Source organism: Pituophis catenifer, unplaced genomic scaffold (assembly GCF_029215685.1).
Source record: "Pituophis catenifer annectens isolate HBS135680 unplaced genomic scaffold, rPitCat1.0.hap2 SCAF_1, whole genome shotgun sequence".
Classification (NCBI taxonomy): Eukaryota; Metazoa; Chordata; class Lepidosauria; order Squamata; family Colubridae; genus Pituophis; species Pituophis catenifer.
This window is the reverse complement of record NW_027256881.1, coordinates 12,102,369-12,118,430: the sequence shown is the minus strand read 5'-3', so window position 1 is coordinate 12,118,430 and position 16,062 is coordinate 12,102,369. Positions and strand designations below refer to the sequence as shown.

At 43.5% G+C, this 16,062-nt stretch overlaps 1 protein-coding gene across 2 annotated transcripts in view; it reads left to right on the top strand.

Annotated features, from left to right (window-relative positions):
• AUTS2 (activator of transcription and developmental regulator AUTS2) overlaps positions 1 to 16,062 on the top strand; it is a 1,101,572-nt gene that overhangs the window by 227,630 nt on the left and 857,880 nt on the right. For both annotated transcript variants that reach the window (XM_070945611.1, XM_070945602.1), the window contains exon 2: positions 4,930 to 5,163. In XM_070945611.1, the coding sequence (XP_070801712.1) occupies positions 4,930 to 5,163 (234 nt within the window). The remainder of the gene's footprint in view (positions 1 to 4,929; positions 5,164 to 16,062) is intronic.

Here is a 16,062-nt window from a genome sequence, read left to right as displayed (position 1 = left end):
AGCAGCTGCCAAAAAAGCCAACACAGTTCTGGGCTGTATAAACAGAAGGATAGAATCAAGATCATGTGAAGTGTTAATACCACTTTATAATGCCTTGGTAAGGCCATACTTGGAATATTGCATTCAGTTTTGGTCGCCATGATCTAAAAAAAAATGTTGAGACTCTCGAAAGAGTGCAGAGAAGAGCAACAAAGATGATTAGGGGACTGGAGGTTAAAACATATGAAGAACGGTTGCAGGAACTGGGTATGTCTAGTTTAATGAAGAGAAGACTAGGGGAGACATGATAGCAGTGTTCCAATATCTCAGGGGCTGCCACAAAGAAGAGGGAGTCAAGCTATTCTCCAAAGCACCTGAGGTAGAACAAGAAGCAATGGGTGGAAATTAATCAAGGAAAGAAGCAATTTAGAATTAAGGATAAATTTCCTGACAGTTAGAACAATTAATAAGTGGAACAACTTGCCTGCAGAAGTTGTGAATCCTCCAACACTGGAAATTTTTAAGAAGATGTTGGATAACCATTTGTCTGAAGTGGTGTGGGATTTCCTGCCTGGGCAGGGGGTTGGACTAGAAGACCTCCAAGGTCCCTTCCAACTCTGTTATTCTATTCTATTCTATTCTATTCTATTCTATTCTATTCTATTCTATTCTATTCTATTCTATTCTATTCTATTCTATTCTATTCTATTCTATTCTATTCTATCCCATCCCATCCCATCCCATCCCATCCCATCCCATCCCATCCCATCCCATCCCATCCCATCCCATCCCATTCCTATTCCTATTCCTATTCCTATTCCTATTCCTATTCCTATTCCTATTCCTATTCCTATTCCTATTCCTATTCCTATTCCTATTCTCTGCTAGCACTTCTGCTGTTTACATGTTCCCGTAACTTGCTGAAGTGCCTCGCACACTCTAGGAACTGTTGATGTTAGTTTCCCTGAATGCATTCATTGTTACACGAATCTTCGATACAGCCTTTCTTATATTTTTTGTTTTAATGATATTGCAAACTTTTTTAGTACGTAACTTTCAAAGATGTGTTTACTTTTAGATGCGTGTGCCCAGGTGTCTTGCAGTTTCAAAATTTGTAAGGCGGCAGGTGTGGGGGCCATGATGAAAACTGGGCTGCTTTGTGCATCCGTGAAATGTTGGTGTATCTTACAGAAAAGGTTGGGGATTCTTTCATGAGCTACGACCAACATCTTCCAGATTTTGACCCCTTCCCATGGATGCAACTAAGAGAAAATTTGTAGCTTAGGTGTCAAACTGTGGGGTCCTTGTGCTCTGAGCTTGGTTGTTATCTTGCAGAAATTTCATTACCAAATTAGGTAACATCATCAGTGGTGGAAGAGAATGGAATTAAACCAGTCCCTTCTGGCACTGATAATGTTATCTAGTTGGGTAATAGCCTCACTTCCTTCTAGCACTGATGATGCTACCCAGTTGGATAATGAAATGTCTGCACGAAAACAACCAAGCTCAGAGAGCACCAAGGACCCCGCGGAGAAGAGATTATATAGTTTTAAACCTCCCTCCAAAGCCAGGTGCTAACAATTTTAATTCACTGCTACACGGACAATGCAGCAGAGACTGTTATGCCAATTCTCATAAATCAATGGCCATTGAAATCCATGCATATCTTTTTCACATATAAAACTCTCATTAACTCTCCCACGATTCTTAACAGGTTCTTATCTCTCCTATTACCCCAAATACAAATCCTGATCGGTTTAGTCAATGCTGAAAGAAATTCTCTCTTTGTCATTGTCTTCCATCATGTAAAAATATCAGGTTTCCCGCCACCCCACCCCACCCCCCGCTTAACTGTTCTGCTTAACCAGCCTTTATATCCTTGTTAAGTAACTGCTGAAAGCATAGATTGTGAATTAAGGGTATTGGCAGTGCATCTTGTAGGTTATCAGAGAACATTTAATTCAGTCCACCATGGGGATAAATCTAATGTTTAATCCTCATTTCACTCTGTAATCATCTCTCTATTGATCGTGGTGCTTCCCTTCTCTTCTGCTGAATGCCTGCACGGGGTTTTCGAAACTTTGCTAGGCAATGAATGGAGGAAGAGACCGATTCCAATCTGATAGATACACATTATTCAACCGAAAACATTTGCCTTTGGTGGTAAATGAATGCTGCTTGTTGCAGAACAAATAGGAACATAGAAAGTGACCATCTATTGCCGTGCTTATTGCAAAGTCAACAAATTGTATTCAAATGACTCTGGAATGCTGCAATGGTTATAAGTGCATGTCAGTTTACCAAGCACTCAAATTGCGATCGTACAGGGATGCTGCAGTGTTCATAAGTGCGAGGACTGGTCATAAGTCACTTTTTTCAGTGCTGTTGTAACTTTGAACAGTTGCTAAATGAATGTTCGTAACTTAAGGACTAATGTGTGTGACTTAAGCTAAGACATAGGAATCTACCTTAAGCAACACTATGCGATAGATAGATAGATAGATAGATAGATAGATAGATAGATAGATAGACAGACAGACAGACAGACAGACAGACAGACAGACAGACAGATAGGAAGATAGGTAGGTAGAGACAGACAGACAGACAGATATAGACAGAAAGACAGTGTGTGTGATAAATAGGTAGATAGGGATAGGTAGGTAGGTAGATGATACAGACAGACAGACAGACACAGGGAGAGTGTAATAAATAGGAAGATAGGTAGCGACAGACAGACAGGCAGACAGACAGACAGACAGACAGATATTAGGTGATAGATAGATAGATAGATAGATAGATAGATAGATAGATAGATAGATAGATAGATTTATTTATTTATTATATTTCTATACCGCCTTTCTCCCGTAGGACTCAAGGCGGTGTACAGTCAAGAAAAATATAGACACACAAACATAGATGATAGATAGATTAGGTGATATGTAGGTAGGTAGGTAGGTAGGTAGATGATAGATATATTAGGTGAGAGAGACAGAGACAGAGACAGAGACAGAGACAGAGACAGAGACAGAGACAGAGACAGAGACAGAGACAGACAGATACCTGTCTGTTCAGGATTGATTTTTAGGATTTTCTGTATGCCAAGCATGTTTCTTTTCACTTAGCCATGGCAATTCCTCTAAAGATAAATTGAAATGTCCAGATTTCATGCTTCCGTCTAATGACTCAAGAGGGCTGAGTTTGCATATCATGCTCAATTAACCTATTTTCTACTTTTATAGACAATACACTAAGTAGATTCAAAATGTTTAACTAAACAGATTGGGTTCTCACAACATTCTAAGCAACAGCAAACCCAGAGCATGTCAGCTAAGCCTGTGAAATATAGCAGTTTGTGCAAATACATCTTTCACCTGGTTAAGCATGTCATATGAACACAGTCACTGAGTCAGAGCATTGAATGGTCCATCTAACTTAGACCTAGATACATTAGAGTTGAACAAAATGCGGTGTTTTTTTTTAATTAAGATGCAACACCTCTCATCCTATTCCATAGGTGAGACTGGCTTGAAAAATGAGTAATGTCCTTGGTTATAAAGGCCTTTGTACAGGTTGTCCTGTGCACTAATTGTGCCTGTTTTTGGATTGGGAAGCCATATTCAATGAAATTCATGTCTTCGTCATCTCCTGGGGGGATTACTCCAATGTGATATACAGTATACAGGGCTGCCCTACAAGAGCATGTGCATGTGCGCATGGCCTTCTGCGCATGTGCAGTAGTCACGTATTATGTCAGGGCGGGTTGGCAGAGCCTCCCGCAGTCATCGCTACTGGTTCGCACGAGCCGGAGAGAACCGGCTGAATCCCACCACTGATTGTGACTCCAGATATGTTCAGGTGCAATTCAAGGTGATGGCTGTCACCTCTAAAGTCCTGATGTAGGAGATGAACAGGCTGAGCCCAAGGGAGAGGTCAAGTGCATCATCGATGTTGAGTCCCTTTACTCCCACAAGAGATCTAAGTCGAGCCCACCTTGGAAATTCTGTGGATTCTTATCCACCGCCAATTTGCCTTGACTGTTAGTAGTTCAGATTCTCGTAGAGAGTGTTAGCATGCAATCAACCTCTAGTCATTCGAACCTCCTTGCTTCCTGATTTCTTGCGTTTGCCATCTACACGGCATGGGATCAGGATACTCGCAGGACCATCTCTGTCTGCTGGTTTCTGCTTGCCCTACCAAAACCAACAGGGTTGGTATGCCCCAATATCCTTCCATCAGGAAATATCACCTTAGGGATAGCAATAGCAATAGCATTTAGATTTATATACCGCTTCACAGTGCTTTACAGCCCTCTCCAAGTGGTTTTACAGAGCATATTGCCCTAACAATCTGAGTCCTCCTTTTACCCACCTTGGAAGGATGGAAGGCTGAGTCAACCTTCAACCAGTGAGAATCGAACTGCAGTCAGCCAGGAGTCAGCAGAAGTAGCCTGTCGTACTGCATTCTAACCACTGCATCACCATGGATTGTGCTTTCAGTGCCTTTTCTATGGGTCACCATCCCCATAGACACCCAGAGACATTCCAACTCTGTTGGCTTTTTATAAGGCATTAAAGACAGAGCCTCAGACTATTTCATTGAATTCCACAAAGCATCACTTCCAGTTATTATAAGTCTGTAGAGATTCTCAGTCATGCAGGTCATGGTTGTCCCAAAGGTGCTTTTTCAGGAGGCAACTGGACTTCCTTGTTTTTTTCTTTTGAAGACTTTTTGCTCCTCATCCAAGAAGCTTCTTCAGCTCTGAAGAAGCCCACTATCCTGTCTGAGCTTAAGAAGCTTCTTGGATGATAAGCAAAACGTCTTCAAAAGAAAAAAAGCAAAGGAAGTCCAGTTGCCTCCTGAAAAAAGCACTTTTGGGACTTCCAGTCATTATGTGAAAAGATTTTCCCCAAAACGTGACCATTTCTTCTTCTTCTTCCTGGTTATAAACAGAAAGATGTCGCGGTGAAGCCGCCACCTGACCTTGCGAACAAGCATCGAGATCCCTTAGCAAAGAAGAAACGAGAAGTGCTTGCTAATGGGTTGCCCTACCACCTAAAAAAGAGTCGGTTGCACTATCACCACTTCCACCATCACCATCACCACTACAGTTCCGATCGGGAGAATGACCTCAGCCTTTGTCAACATCTCAGGAAACGGAAGAAGTTCTTAAAAGGGCTCCGACAGGTAGGAACGTTTGGAGTGTTTTCTTTGAAAGTACTACTACCTCTTCTGTCTTGGGCATGATTCCTTTTCTTGTTATTGGTGTGCTGTAGTTGCTCATCAGAGATTGAGTAGCTATTTCTCTGAAATGCTATAGGGCAGTGATGGCTAACCTTTTCCGGACCGAGTGCCCAAAGTGCACGTGTGCCTGAACCCCCAAAATGCAATGTGCGTGCAGCCCCTGTGCATGCGCCCCACCCCCATGCATGCACGAATTCCCCTGCATATGCACGTGCGGCCCCCCACGTGCCCTGCCACCACGCATGTGCACGTGGCCCCTGCATGCACCCTGCCTTCCACTCATGTGCGTGTGGCCCCCACACGTGCTCTCCCCCCTGCACATGCATGCACAGACCCCCCACATGGGCCTCGCCCCTGCACATGCACAGCAGAGACCCAAAGACCAGCTGGCCGGCGGGAAGCATGCGCACATGCGCGGAGGAGCTGAACTGGGGCAATGGCTCGCGTGCCCACAGAGGGGGTGCTGCGTGCCACTTCTGGCACGCGTGCCATAGGTTCGCCATCACGGCTATAAGGTCTCTTGCTTGAGCAGGTTGTTGGGCCAGAAGACCTTCAAGGTCTCTTCCTATTCTGTTATTCTATTCTGCTATTCTGTTATTTCTTGTGGTTGGACCACTGTAGTTGTTCGTCTGTGAATTACCACTGGTAGAAAAAGAAGCATCATTGTCTTGATGATGTATATGGGCATTTGAGCTGGTTCACTCTTGGCATCATGAGAGCATCTTGGAAGTATTTCTGGTTCCCAGGAGTCAAGTTTGGATCAAGGGAGACTTTCCCTTTCTTTAACTCTTCCAAAATGGGGGTTACTCCATTGCAGGAGTTAATGGTGATAAAGTCAGGTATGGCTGTATAAATACAGATAGGGTGGACGCCTCAAATTGTGGATGCCAAGCCAGAAGGGAAGTGGTTGAGCTTGCAAGCATAATTTGAATCCATTTCTGGCATTTGGCTCCCCCATTTTTTTTGTTTTTGTTTCTATTTACTGCTACAGTTTTGTACTAATGGGAAGATTAATTGAAATGCAGATCATTAATTAAAGACAATTAAGGACAAAAGAATAGAGAATTAATGGTAAACAAAACGAAATCCAAATGAGAGTGATTGGTTGCAGGAACTGGCTGCTTCCAGAAGACATCTTAAGTGGTTTAATGAACAGATGGACTTCTTTTCCCTTGTCATTTGGCTCAATCTGTTGCTCAGGCCCTTTAGTACTTGTTATCTGTAAAGTGAAGCTAGACTGGATAGAGGATAATCTTCCAGCAGCTCTTTCTTGAAAGAACTATGATCTAGGGATTCAGATGGATGTCCAGCTTCAGAGAAGTAGGGAAGAGATTGCTTATCCATTTCAGTGCAGTTCACGTCTCTAAATTGTTCTCTACCATCCAATGTTTGGTGCAATTGAGAACTTATATGTGATCTACATTTTTGATTGTAAAGTATAAACTCTTTGGGAGGACTATTTTGGAAAAGAAGGAGTCCTTGGTGCTCTCTGAGCTTGGTTGTTTGTTTGCAGACGTTTCATTACCCAACCTGGTAACATCATCAGTGAGAACAGAGTGTGGCATTTGCTCCCTGTTTGTATACAGTATCTTGTCCTGCCTGTATTGATGGGAGTGTGGTTTTATTCTTGGTCAGTCCTTGATTAGGTTATTGTTTTCTGTTCAATTATTTACTTGGGATCAATCCCTGCATATCTGGTGTTGGTAGCTGCAGAGGATGTGTTCTGATTTTTTTGTTTCCTTATTAGCTTTTTCATTGAACGGTGTGTAAATATGGTTTATCTCTATGTGTGGTTTATCTAAACGTGTAAATGGGGTTTATCTCTCTCTCTCTTCTAATAGAGGGGAATATGGTTAAACATCCTATCTCCTCTTCCTAATCTGAAAGTTCCTTGAATTTGTCAAAGGAGATAGATATGGCAGCATATCTTAATTATCCATTTTTGTCCTTTAATGGTGTTGAACATCCTCCCTGTTGTAAAAACAATGATTTGCCTCAGGGGATTTAGTTCTTAGAGCAAATTAATTCTTAAGAGGTTTGGAAACACATGAAAATAGGAAAGGGCTTCTCGGAGAAAGCCATTTTAGCTTTTAAATAAGGTTTTCACTCGTAACCATCATCCAGTGGATCAGATGTGAGAATTAAATTCTCTTTTTCCAATTTTGCTCATAGGGGTGTGAATTCTTTTCTGAATGTCTGGGACATAGCTGTATACGAGGCTGTTGATAGCCAAGGCATGCATAACATGAGACCGGATACTATCTCATCCCAACTTTCTCAGTCTAGCGCCCTCCAGATATGTGGAATAATTCCTTTTCAAATTCCAAGCCAGCATGCCCAGCGGCTCTAAATCGAGTGAGATTCTCTTACGATGCATTTATATTATTACTGCATATTTTATCATGTATCTCAAATGTCAACAGCTACAACGTTTCCGAGTCTTTATATGAAACACCGTTTCTGTGGCCACCAAAAGTAAAGGATGATTTATCATATTTCCTTCATCCACGATTCTCTTATTCATTTCTGCTTCCGGAAATCCTAAGCATGCAAATGCAACAAACCTGAGCGTATCAGAAAGAGAGCTCTTGAGATGGTGACTAGCCCAGAGATTAGCGATGTGCTCAGTCCAACATTTTGGAAATGGATTATAATGGAGAACTCTACAGCAGTGTTTCTCAACCGCAGCCCTTTTTAAGATATGTGGACTTCAGCTCCCAGAATTTCCTAGACAGCATGCGGAGCTGAACCCATCTTAAAAGGATTAAGGTGGAGGGACACTGCTCTAGAGGTTCGATTCCAACTAGAGACCATGCTGAGCCACCGGTTTTCCAGGATGTCCTGGCAGTTTACCGGAAGTCAATTGTAGGAGAAGGAGTGATGGAACCTGGGGGCAGAGTTAAAAGAGGGATCAGCTTAGAATCCCTACATAGCCACAGGTGAACTAAGTCAACCCTCCCTTGAATTCCACTGACTCTTATCCAAACAGGTGCTAACCATTAGCTGAGATAACATCTGAGCATAAGGCAGTGGTGGAATTCAAATTTTTTTACTACCAGTTCTGTGGGTGTGGTTTGATGGCAGGGGCGGGTTTCAAAACCCGTTGCTAGCAGGGCTGGATTTTCCTATAGGCTAACTAGGCTTCAGCCTAGGGCCTCAAGATCAAGAGGGGCCTACATTCAAATTGTTAGCAAAATTAAAATTACACTTTCACTATAGGTGAAAGGGCCTCATAAGTGGAATAGCCTAGGGCCTTTTTTCATCTAAATCCGGCCCTGGTTGCTACCAGTTTGCTCATGGGCGCGCAACGCTTCTGTGCGTGCGACGCTTTTGCGAGTGCAACGCTTCTGCGCATGCACAGAAGCTTCCACCCAGGTGGGCGGAGCCTCCTGCCGCCGCCGCCGCTACGAGTTCCCTGATCTGGGGCAAACCGGTAGCAGCCCACCACTGCTTGGTGGGCATGGTGTGGCTTGGTGGGCGTGGCAGGGGAAGGATACTGCAAAATCTCCATTCCCTCCCTATTCCTGGGGGCAGGATATTGCAAAATCCCCATTCCCACCCCACTTCTGGGGGAAAGATATTGCAAAATCTCCATTCCCACCTCACTGTGGGGCCAGCCAGAGGTGGTATTTGCCAGTTCTCCGAACTACTCAAAATTTCCGCTACCGGAACCTGTCAGAACCTGTTGAATTTCACCACTGGCATAGGGCATAATTAGCAATAAATAGTTTAATGGAACCTTCGTGTGTGGACCTGATCTTTCCTGCCGGAAGATAATCCTCCAAACGGAAAGCAATTGGATTCTTAGCAATACTTTTCTAATGCAAGGGGCTATGGAATATCCCCTCAGTACCTTTGGAAACAGGGAACTCTTGACAGTGTGATTGGATGCTGCTAGATCTAATGTCAAGGCATGCTGATTGGGTTAGTGCCTGACTGTACAGTATATTATATGAACCTTGGCAGTGACCTTTTGGGTTGAGATAGAAGCTGCTGGTTACCATCAAGCTCTTGCCTGACGGATGGTCAATGTAATGATAACAACGTTCTACCCTCTATAAGTAGAATGACACTAAACAAGCCAGAGCTTGTTGTTTGTTTGTTTGTTTGTTTGCTTGATTTATTTCCCCCTGACAAAATGCCTGAGCAGAATGCGGGGGAAGAGGGTAGAACGTGGAATAAGGAAATACTGGAAAAATGCACGCAGATGTTCTTAATTATTGCACAAGTATACATATGTAAAAAAAAATTGACAAAAAAAATATCAGTTGCAAAATCTGAGCATACATGTAGTCCTCGACTTACAACCCTTTGTTTAATTACTGTTCAAAGTTACAATAGCTTTGAAAAGAGTGACTTAAATCTGGTACTTAGGTTTTGGCACTTATGACAGTTGCAGCATCCTTACATGGGATGACCCGGGGTGAGGCACGGAAGCAACACAGCCAGAGAACAGTTTGAACTCCCCTTTATTGCTCCAACTTTCCCCCAAACGTCCCCACATTTACTGCAAGTCCTGGAGCAAAGATCTCACACGTACCTCCGACAGTCTCTGGCTACGAGTAATCCAGCAAGCAAAGTTAGCAGGGCAACAACCAAGGCAAGAAGTCCAGTAAGGTAGGTGTAGCGGAGAAGGCACACAAGAACAAAGCACAGCAAAATCCAGACGTCGGCAACTGCACGTGAGACTCCACGGATTTAATGCTTGTTCCCAACAAATGCCCCTCGCAACGGAGTCTCCTTAAGTCTCAGTCCCCAGGTGAGCCTTGTGAAGAGGGGCGGGATGCTCTCCTCTTGAGTTGTTGGGTCGGCCTGCACTGCTCCTGCCTCCTCTCCACTCTCCATGCTCAGGGATCAGGAGGGGGCGGTCATTGCCCAATAGCTCCATTGCTCCCCTGCTCCACTGCCTGCCCTCTCTTCCCCCCCTCTCTCGGTCGTCCTGCGCCTGTTCTTCCTTGCTTCTTGAGGGACTTGGGGCTGCCTCGTCCTGCTCCTCCAATTGTTCCTCCGGAGCCAACAAGGCTGTGCCCTCTTCCTCCATTAGCCCCAGCTCCGACTCCTCCTACTCCATGGACTCAGGCTCCGATGGAGCCATGACACCATGGTTACGTGATCAAAATTCGGGGGCTTGGCAACTGGCATGTATTAATGACAGTTGCAGTGTCCCTGGGATCTTGCAACCACCATTTGTGACCTTCCTAGCTAGATGTCTATGGAGATTCTCAGTCATCCAGATCATGGTTGTCCCAAAGGTGCTTTTTGAAGAGGCAACTGGACTTTCTGGTTTTTCTTCAAAGTCCACATTTTGGACAGAGAGGATCGCTGGTTTGAAAGAAGGGTCAAAGAGATATACATAGATATGTCAAAATTGAACAGCCCTCTCTCAACAGAGGAGGAGGGGTATGACATCATCTATCTCCAATCTACAACACAATCCTTTCAACAGTTCCAAGAAGGCTCCACACCCATTTGTACCACTCAGGTGACCCTGAGGACACAGATAAACCTCCAGGTAACCTTAACAACTCATTATAAGCTTGGGGGGGGGGGGCGAAAGCCCTATTAAGCAGGTATATACAAAAGTATGAAGGCTATTGCTTAATGCATTGTAAGCCGCCCTGAGTCTCCGGAGAAGGGCAGCATATAAATCTAACTGATAAATAAATAAATTAATTAATTAAAAGAATGCAAATGACCAGCTGTCTGCAAGGAGTGTAAATCCTTCCATTCCCCACCATCCAGTCAGAACTGAAGAAGCTTCTTGGATGAGAAGCGAAACATCTTCAAAGAAAAATCAGAAAGTCTAGTTGCCTCTTGAAAAAAGCTAGCTAGGTACTTCCTAGCTAGCTTCCAACAAGCAAAGTCAATTGGTGGGAAAGTCATATTCGCCTAACGAACACATGATTCACTTAACAACTGTGTCCAAAAAAAGGTTGTAAAATGGCACATGGCTCATTTAACAACTGTCTTGCTTAGCAGTGGAAATTTGGGCCTCAATTGTGGTCTTAAATCGAGGACTATCTGTACTCTCTGTGCAAGCAAATTATATTCTTTAGAAATAATTCAGGGCTTGGAGGGGGATGGATAGAACCCGCTAACGTTGCCAAGCTGGTTCTAGTTGCTGCCTGTTGAATGCGCAGGAGATGTTATTCCACTTTTCTGACACAATATTTGGTAACTGATGTTCCATGACTGAGAACTGTGTGAGAGAAAGGCAGAAGATTTAATTAGTCCCCAGATCCACCGCTGTGTATGGAAATGATCAGTTTAGCTCAGCTGTTTGCCTCTGTGGAACTGTCTGCTGGTGCCACTTTTAATAAAGTGCAAATCAGACTTCAGACAAAACCATATGCTGAATGCTAAGTTCTGTAATTTCTCCAGCTTTCCATTAACTGTTCAGGCAAGGCTCCCACTAAGTGGGGGGGAAATACCTCTTTCATCTAAAAGATGCCAGTCCCACCTCAGAATGTAGGCACTAGTCCCACCTTCAGGAAATCTTGTATTACCATGTTTCCCCGAAAAAAAGACCCCATCTTATTTTTTTTTTTGAACCCTGAAATAAGCACTTGGCCTTATTTTCGGGGAGTATTATTTTGGGGCGTGTGGAGCAAGATGGGGCTCCTCTTGCCGCCTTACCTGATTTCCAGCTCTGCATTTTAAATATTTTCGGGGAGGGCTTATTTTTTGGGGGAGGCTTATTTTAGCGCATGTGCTCAAAAGCCCAATTGGGCTTATTATCAGGGGATGTCTTATTTGTGGGGAAACATTTGTGATGAAGGTGTCACCACCTGCTCTTAATTCTGGTGGGAAATGTGTAACCTTCTCAGATTAACTTTAAATATAAGTATGATCTTTACTTTTTTGGGGAGGGGGGCTGTTTCTGTAAAAAAAAGCAAATACTATCTTGGGGTGCCTTGATAGGAACATAGTATGACATAATAGCAGTGTTCCGATATTTCGAGGCTGCCACAAAGAAGAGGGAGAGAGTCAAGCTATTCTCCAAAGCACCTGAGGGCAGGACAAGAAGCAATGGGTGAAAACTAATCAAGGAGAGAAGCAACCTAGAACTAAGGAGAAATTTCCTGACAGTGAGAACAATAAACCAGTGGAATGACTTGCCTCCAGAAGTGGCGAGTGCTCCAACACTGGAGGTTTTTAAGAAGAGATTGGACAACTATTTGAAATGTATATGATATCCTGCTTGAGCAGGGTGTTGGATTAGAAGAGCTCTGAAGTCTCTTCCAACTCTGCCATTCTGTTATTCTGGAACAATCAGAAGAAAATCTTAGTTTTTTTCCACAGGCCAAACATTTTTTGGCCTGGCATTAGTCAGGAGTAATTTCCCATGTTCCATTTCTCTGCTATTTGAAGTGCTGTTCCAAGGAACTCCAGGGAAATATAGCTTTCCCAAGGACTAAGGAAGAATCAGTAAATCTTCGGAAACTATTTTTCACATCCGTATCTTATTTCTAGACAACTAAATCTGAGTCAAGAGTCAGATGTTCTATCAAGAGCAGTCCACAAATATCCTACCATCACATTCCTAGGTGTCCTTTCTACCATTGCTTATCACTAGAAATAAGGGGGCCCTCACAGGAGCAAAAAAAAAAAATCAAGATGGCATCCACAACCACACACTCCGAGCCCCACCCCTTTTCCCCAAAGGGTCAGGACTCTGCATAGTGAACACCATCTCGACTCAACACACACGCACCCCAAAAAAACCCTGCAATACTGCTATATATGACTTATGCTAATCGTTTCTTGCTTTTTTCTCTCTCGTGTAGTTTTATGTTAATCCAATTATCAGAACAGCTCCTAATTAATTTTCGGAAGGAAATCATGGAGCTGTCCAAGGTGACATATTTTACAAGTGATATCCATGATGAAAGGAAGGAAGGGAAAAGCAACCTGTTGCGAACACAGGAGGCAAAACAAGGAGGATGATTTTTTAAAAGTCTGTGGAAGCCTTCCAAATCTTAGCTAAGTCAGTGTTTTATTTCCAACAGGGTAAAAGGAAGACCTCAAATATTTGCCCATCATTCAACTGGGTTCATGCAGTCTGCTAAACTTGAAACTCAAATTAATGAAAAATACTTTGTGTTATTTATATACTTGGTTAAAACAAATAAATCCACCTAATATATTAAGATAATGAGTGGATTTCCCATGCATGCTAAGTCATAACATATCCAGATCCATTTTTTTCCTAGTCTAAAGTTAAGTGAATCCTCCAGTCTAAAAGTCACAATAATATTACCATACAGAAGTGTGGTGTTTTCTTCAATTTGTAGACTAGCTCTGAGTAATAGATTCTGGAAGGAGGCTGGGGGATCCCTCCGCCCCAAAAATTGAGAATTATGCAGTCCCTCTGCATGATCAGATGTACACTATGGTTTACAAATACAGGGGTGAAAAAAAATAAATCAAAAAGCGGAATAGTTGAAGGCAGCATGAATTTATTATTTGTGTGGTGTGTGTGGCGTGGTCTGCCAGCAGCCTGCAGAGCTGGCAGCGGAGTCAGACAGCGATGAGGCTGAGGAAGAACATGGGCCAGTCCTGGAGACTGGGGAAGGCCCGGATGAGGGCTCTGCGTCGGAGGCAGAGATGGGGCCAGGGCCATCGGGGAGTGAGGTGCAGACTCCGGAGCCTCCAGAGGCTGACAGTAGAGAGGCAGAGGAACAGGAGGAGCCTATTTCTAGTGCACATATGAGAAGACCTGCCAGAAGGGAAGAGCAGCTAAAGCAAAGAGGACAACTCAGGAGTAGGCCAAGAGATGATTGGATCCTCCCATAAGGCTTAAAAGACCAGCAATGGCTCTTGGGCTCTTTGTTGGAAAACAATGTTGGTAGACTTGTTCTTGTCTTGCTGCACTTATCTCTGGTTGGCATCTTCTGCTTCTGAACTTTTGCCAAGAGAAGCCTTTGGCAGTTTGCCTAATTATTCCAAGGTTGGTGATTAGACTGAAGAATTTGTGTTATGAAGAATTTGTTTTAATTTAGTTTGGGCTACGCTGAGAATGAGTTAATTCTCAGCTGTTCTAATAAAGTCTGTTTGTTTTGGATCTGTTTGTATCTAATACTACCTACTTGGGCCTGGGTCACAACAGTGTGATATAATATTTAATAATCCTTGGTTTAAAATTTTCAATGGATGCAACCTATGCCTTAGAACTGACTTTACACCAAGACATCTGCTTTCTAAGGATCAAAGGAAAGGGAAAGGTTCCCTTGGCCCTGGCAGTTTCTTGGACCAATCTATGTTGTTGTTTTTTAGCAACAGGCCTTGGGAATTTCCCAATAATCTATTATCTAACTCAGCTTAGTTTTATGAGAGCAGTGAAGGTCAACCAGCTGCTACCACCTGCTGTGTCTGTCCACTAAATTACACATTGAAGATCCAGCTAACATCCCTTTTGGTTCTATAATACACAGTTGGAATAACTGTAGGGAATACACACTGATTGTAAGACATGATAGGAAGTGTTAACCTCTCTGTCCTATTCTGCATTCCTGGAACATACCGTATATGGGCTTCTTACTTCTGAAATATCTCAAAATCCAATTTCCGTTCTGACCCAGCCTTAGCAGAAGCAAGAAACAGACTCCTTGTCAAGAAAAACCCCTCTTTATTTACCTCTTGTGAATTAATTGCATTCACCCACCGAAATGTCCAGGCAAGAGTCCTTCAAGGAGTTAATTGCAGTACAGGCCTTATCAGTTCCTTGCGATAATTGTAAGGCTGTGAGCTCCCAGCCGAAAGGCTGCAAATTAAGTTCTGGCAAGTAGTCTTTGTGGTATGAAACGCAATGAGCAAAATCTTCCGAAATCCGAACGGTTGTCTCCTACGACAACCACTCCCCTTTCCTTCTATTTATTCCCCAGCCAGGGAGGGGCCATTCAGCATCCACGTGTGCTTTGCTTCCTGAGTCGACTCCTTGTCCTCCTTTGTTCACCTCTCCTAACTGCTCTGCGCATATGTGCATCTGGAACAGGCCCCAGCTGTTCTTCCTCCTCACTCATATTAGCCTCCAAAGGCAGCTGCCTCTCCGGTGGCTGGGAAATGTCGGATGGCCCTGGCTCTGTTTGACGCAGAGCATCCATCAGAGCCTTCCCCAGACTCCAGAACTGGCCCAAGTTCCTCCCCAACCTCCTCATCGTCCGAGTCTGCCGCCAGCTCAGCTGGTAGCTGGCGGCCCACAGCAAATTCTTCAACTGGATACCTTTCTGGAAACATACATGAGAGATGTGTGATCTCTGATAAATACTCCCTGGGCCCTCTATGAAACAGAGTCTGTTTCTGTGGTGTATGGTCCAGTACAGGTAGTCCTCGACTTACAACAGTTCATTTAGTGACCGTTCGAAATTATAACGTCACTGAAAAAAATCAACTTATGGCCATTTTTCACGCTTATGACTGTTGCAGCATCCCCATGGTCACATGCTCAATATTCAGATGCTTGGCAACTGACTCATATTTATGATGGTTGCAGTGTCCCTAGGGTCATCTGATCCCCTTTTGCAACCACTCTGATGGGCAAAGTCAATGGGGAAGCCAGATTCACTTAACAATCGTGTCACTAACTTAACAACTGCAGTGATTCACTTAATTAATGTGGCAAGAAAGAGGCAAAACTCACTTTAAAAATGTCTCACTTAGTAACAGAAATGTTGGTCGTAAGTCGAGGACTATCTATATAGCATATGAAAGCCAGTTTGGTGTAGTGGTTAAGATGGTGGCCTAGAAACCATGTGACTGTGATTTCAAGTCCCACCATAAACATGAAGGCCAGCTGGGTGATTTTGGACTAGTCACATTCTCTCTCTCAGTCCAATCCACCTC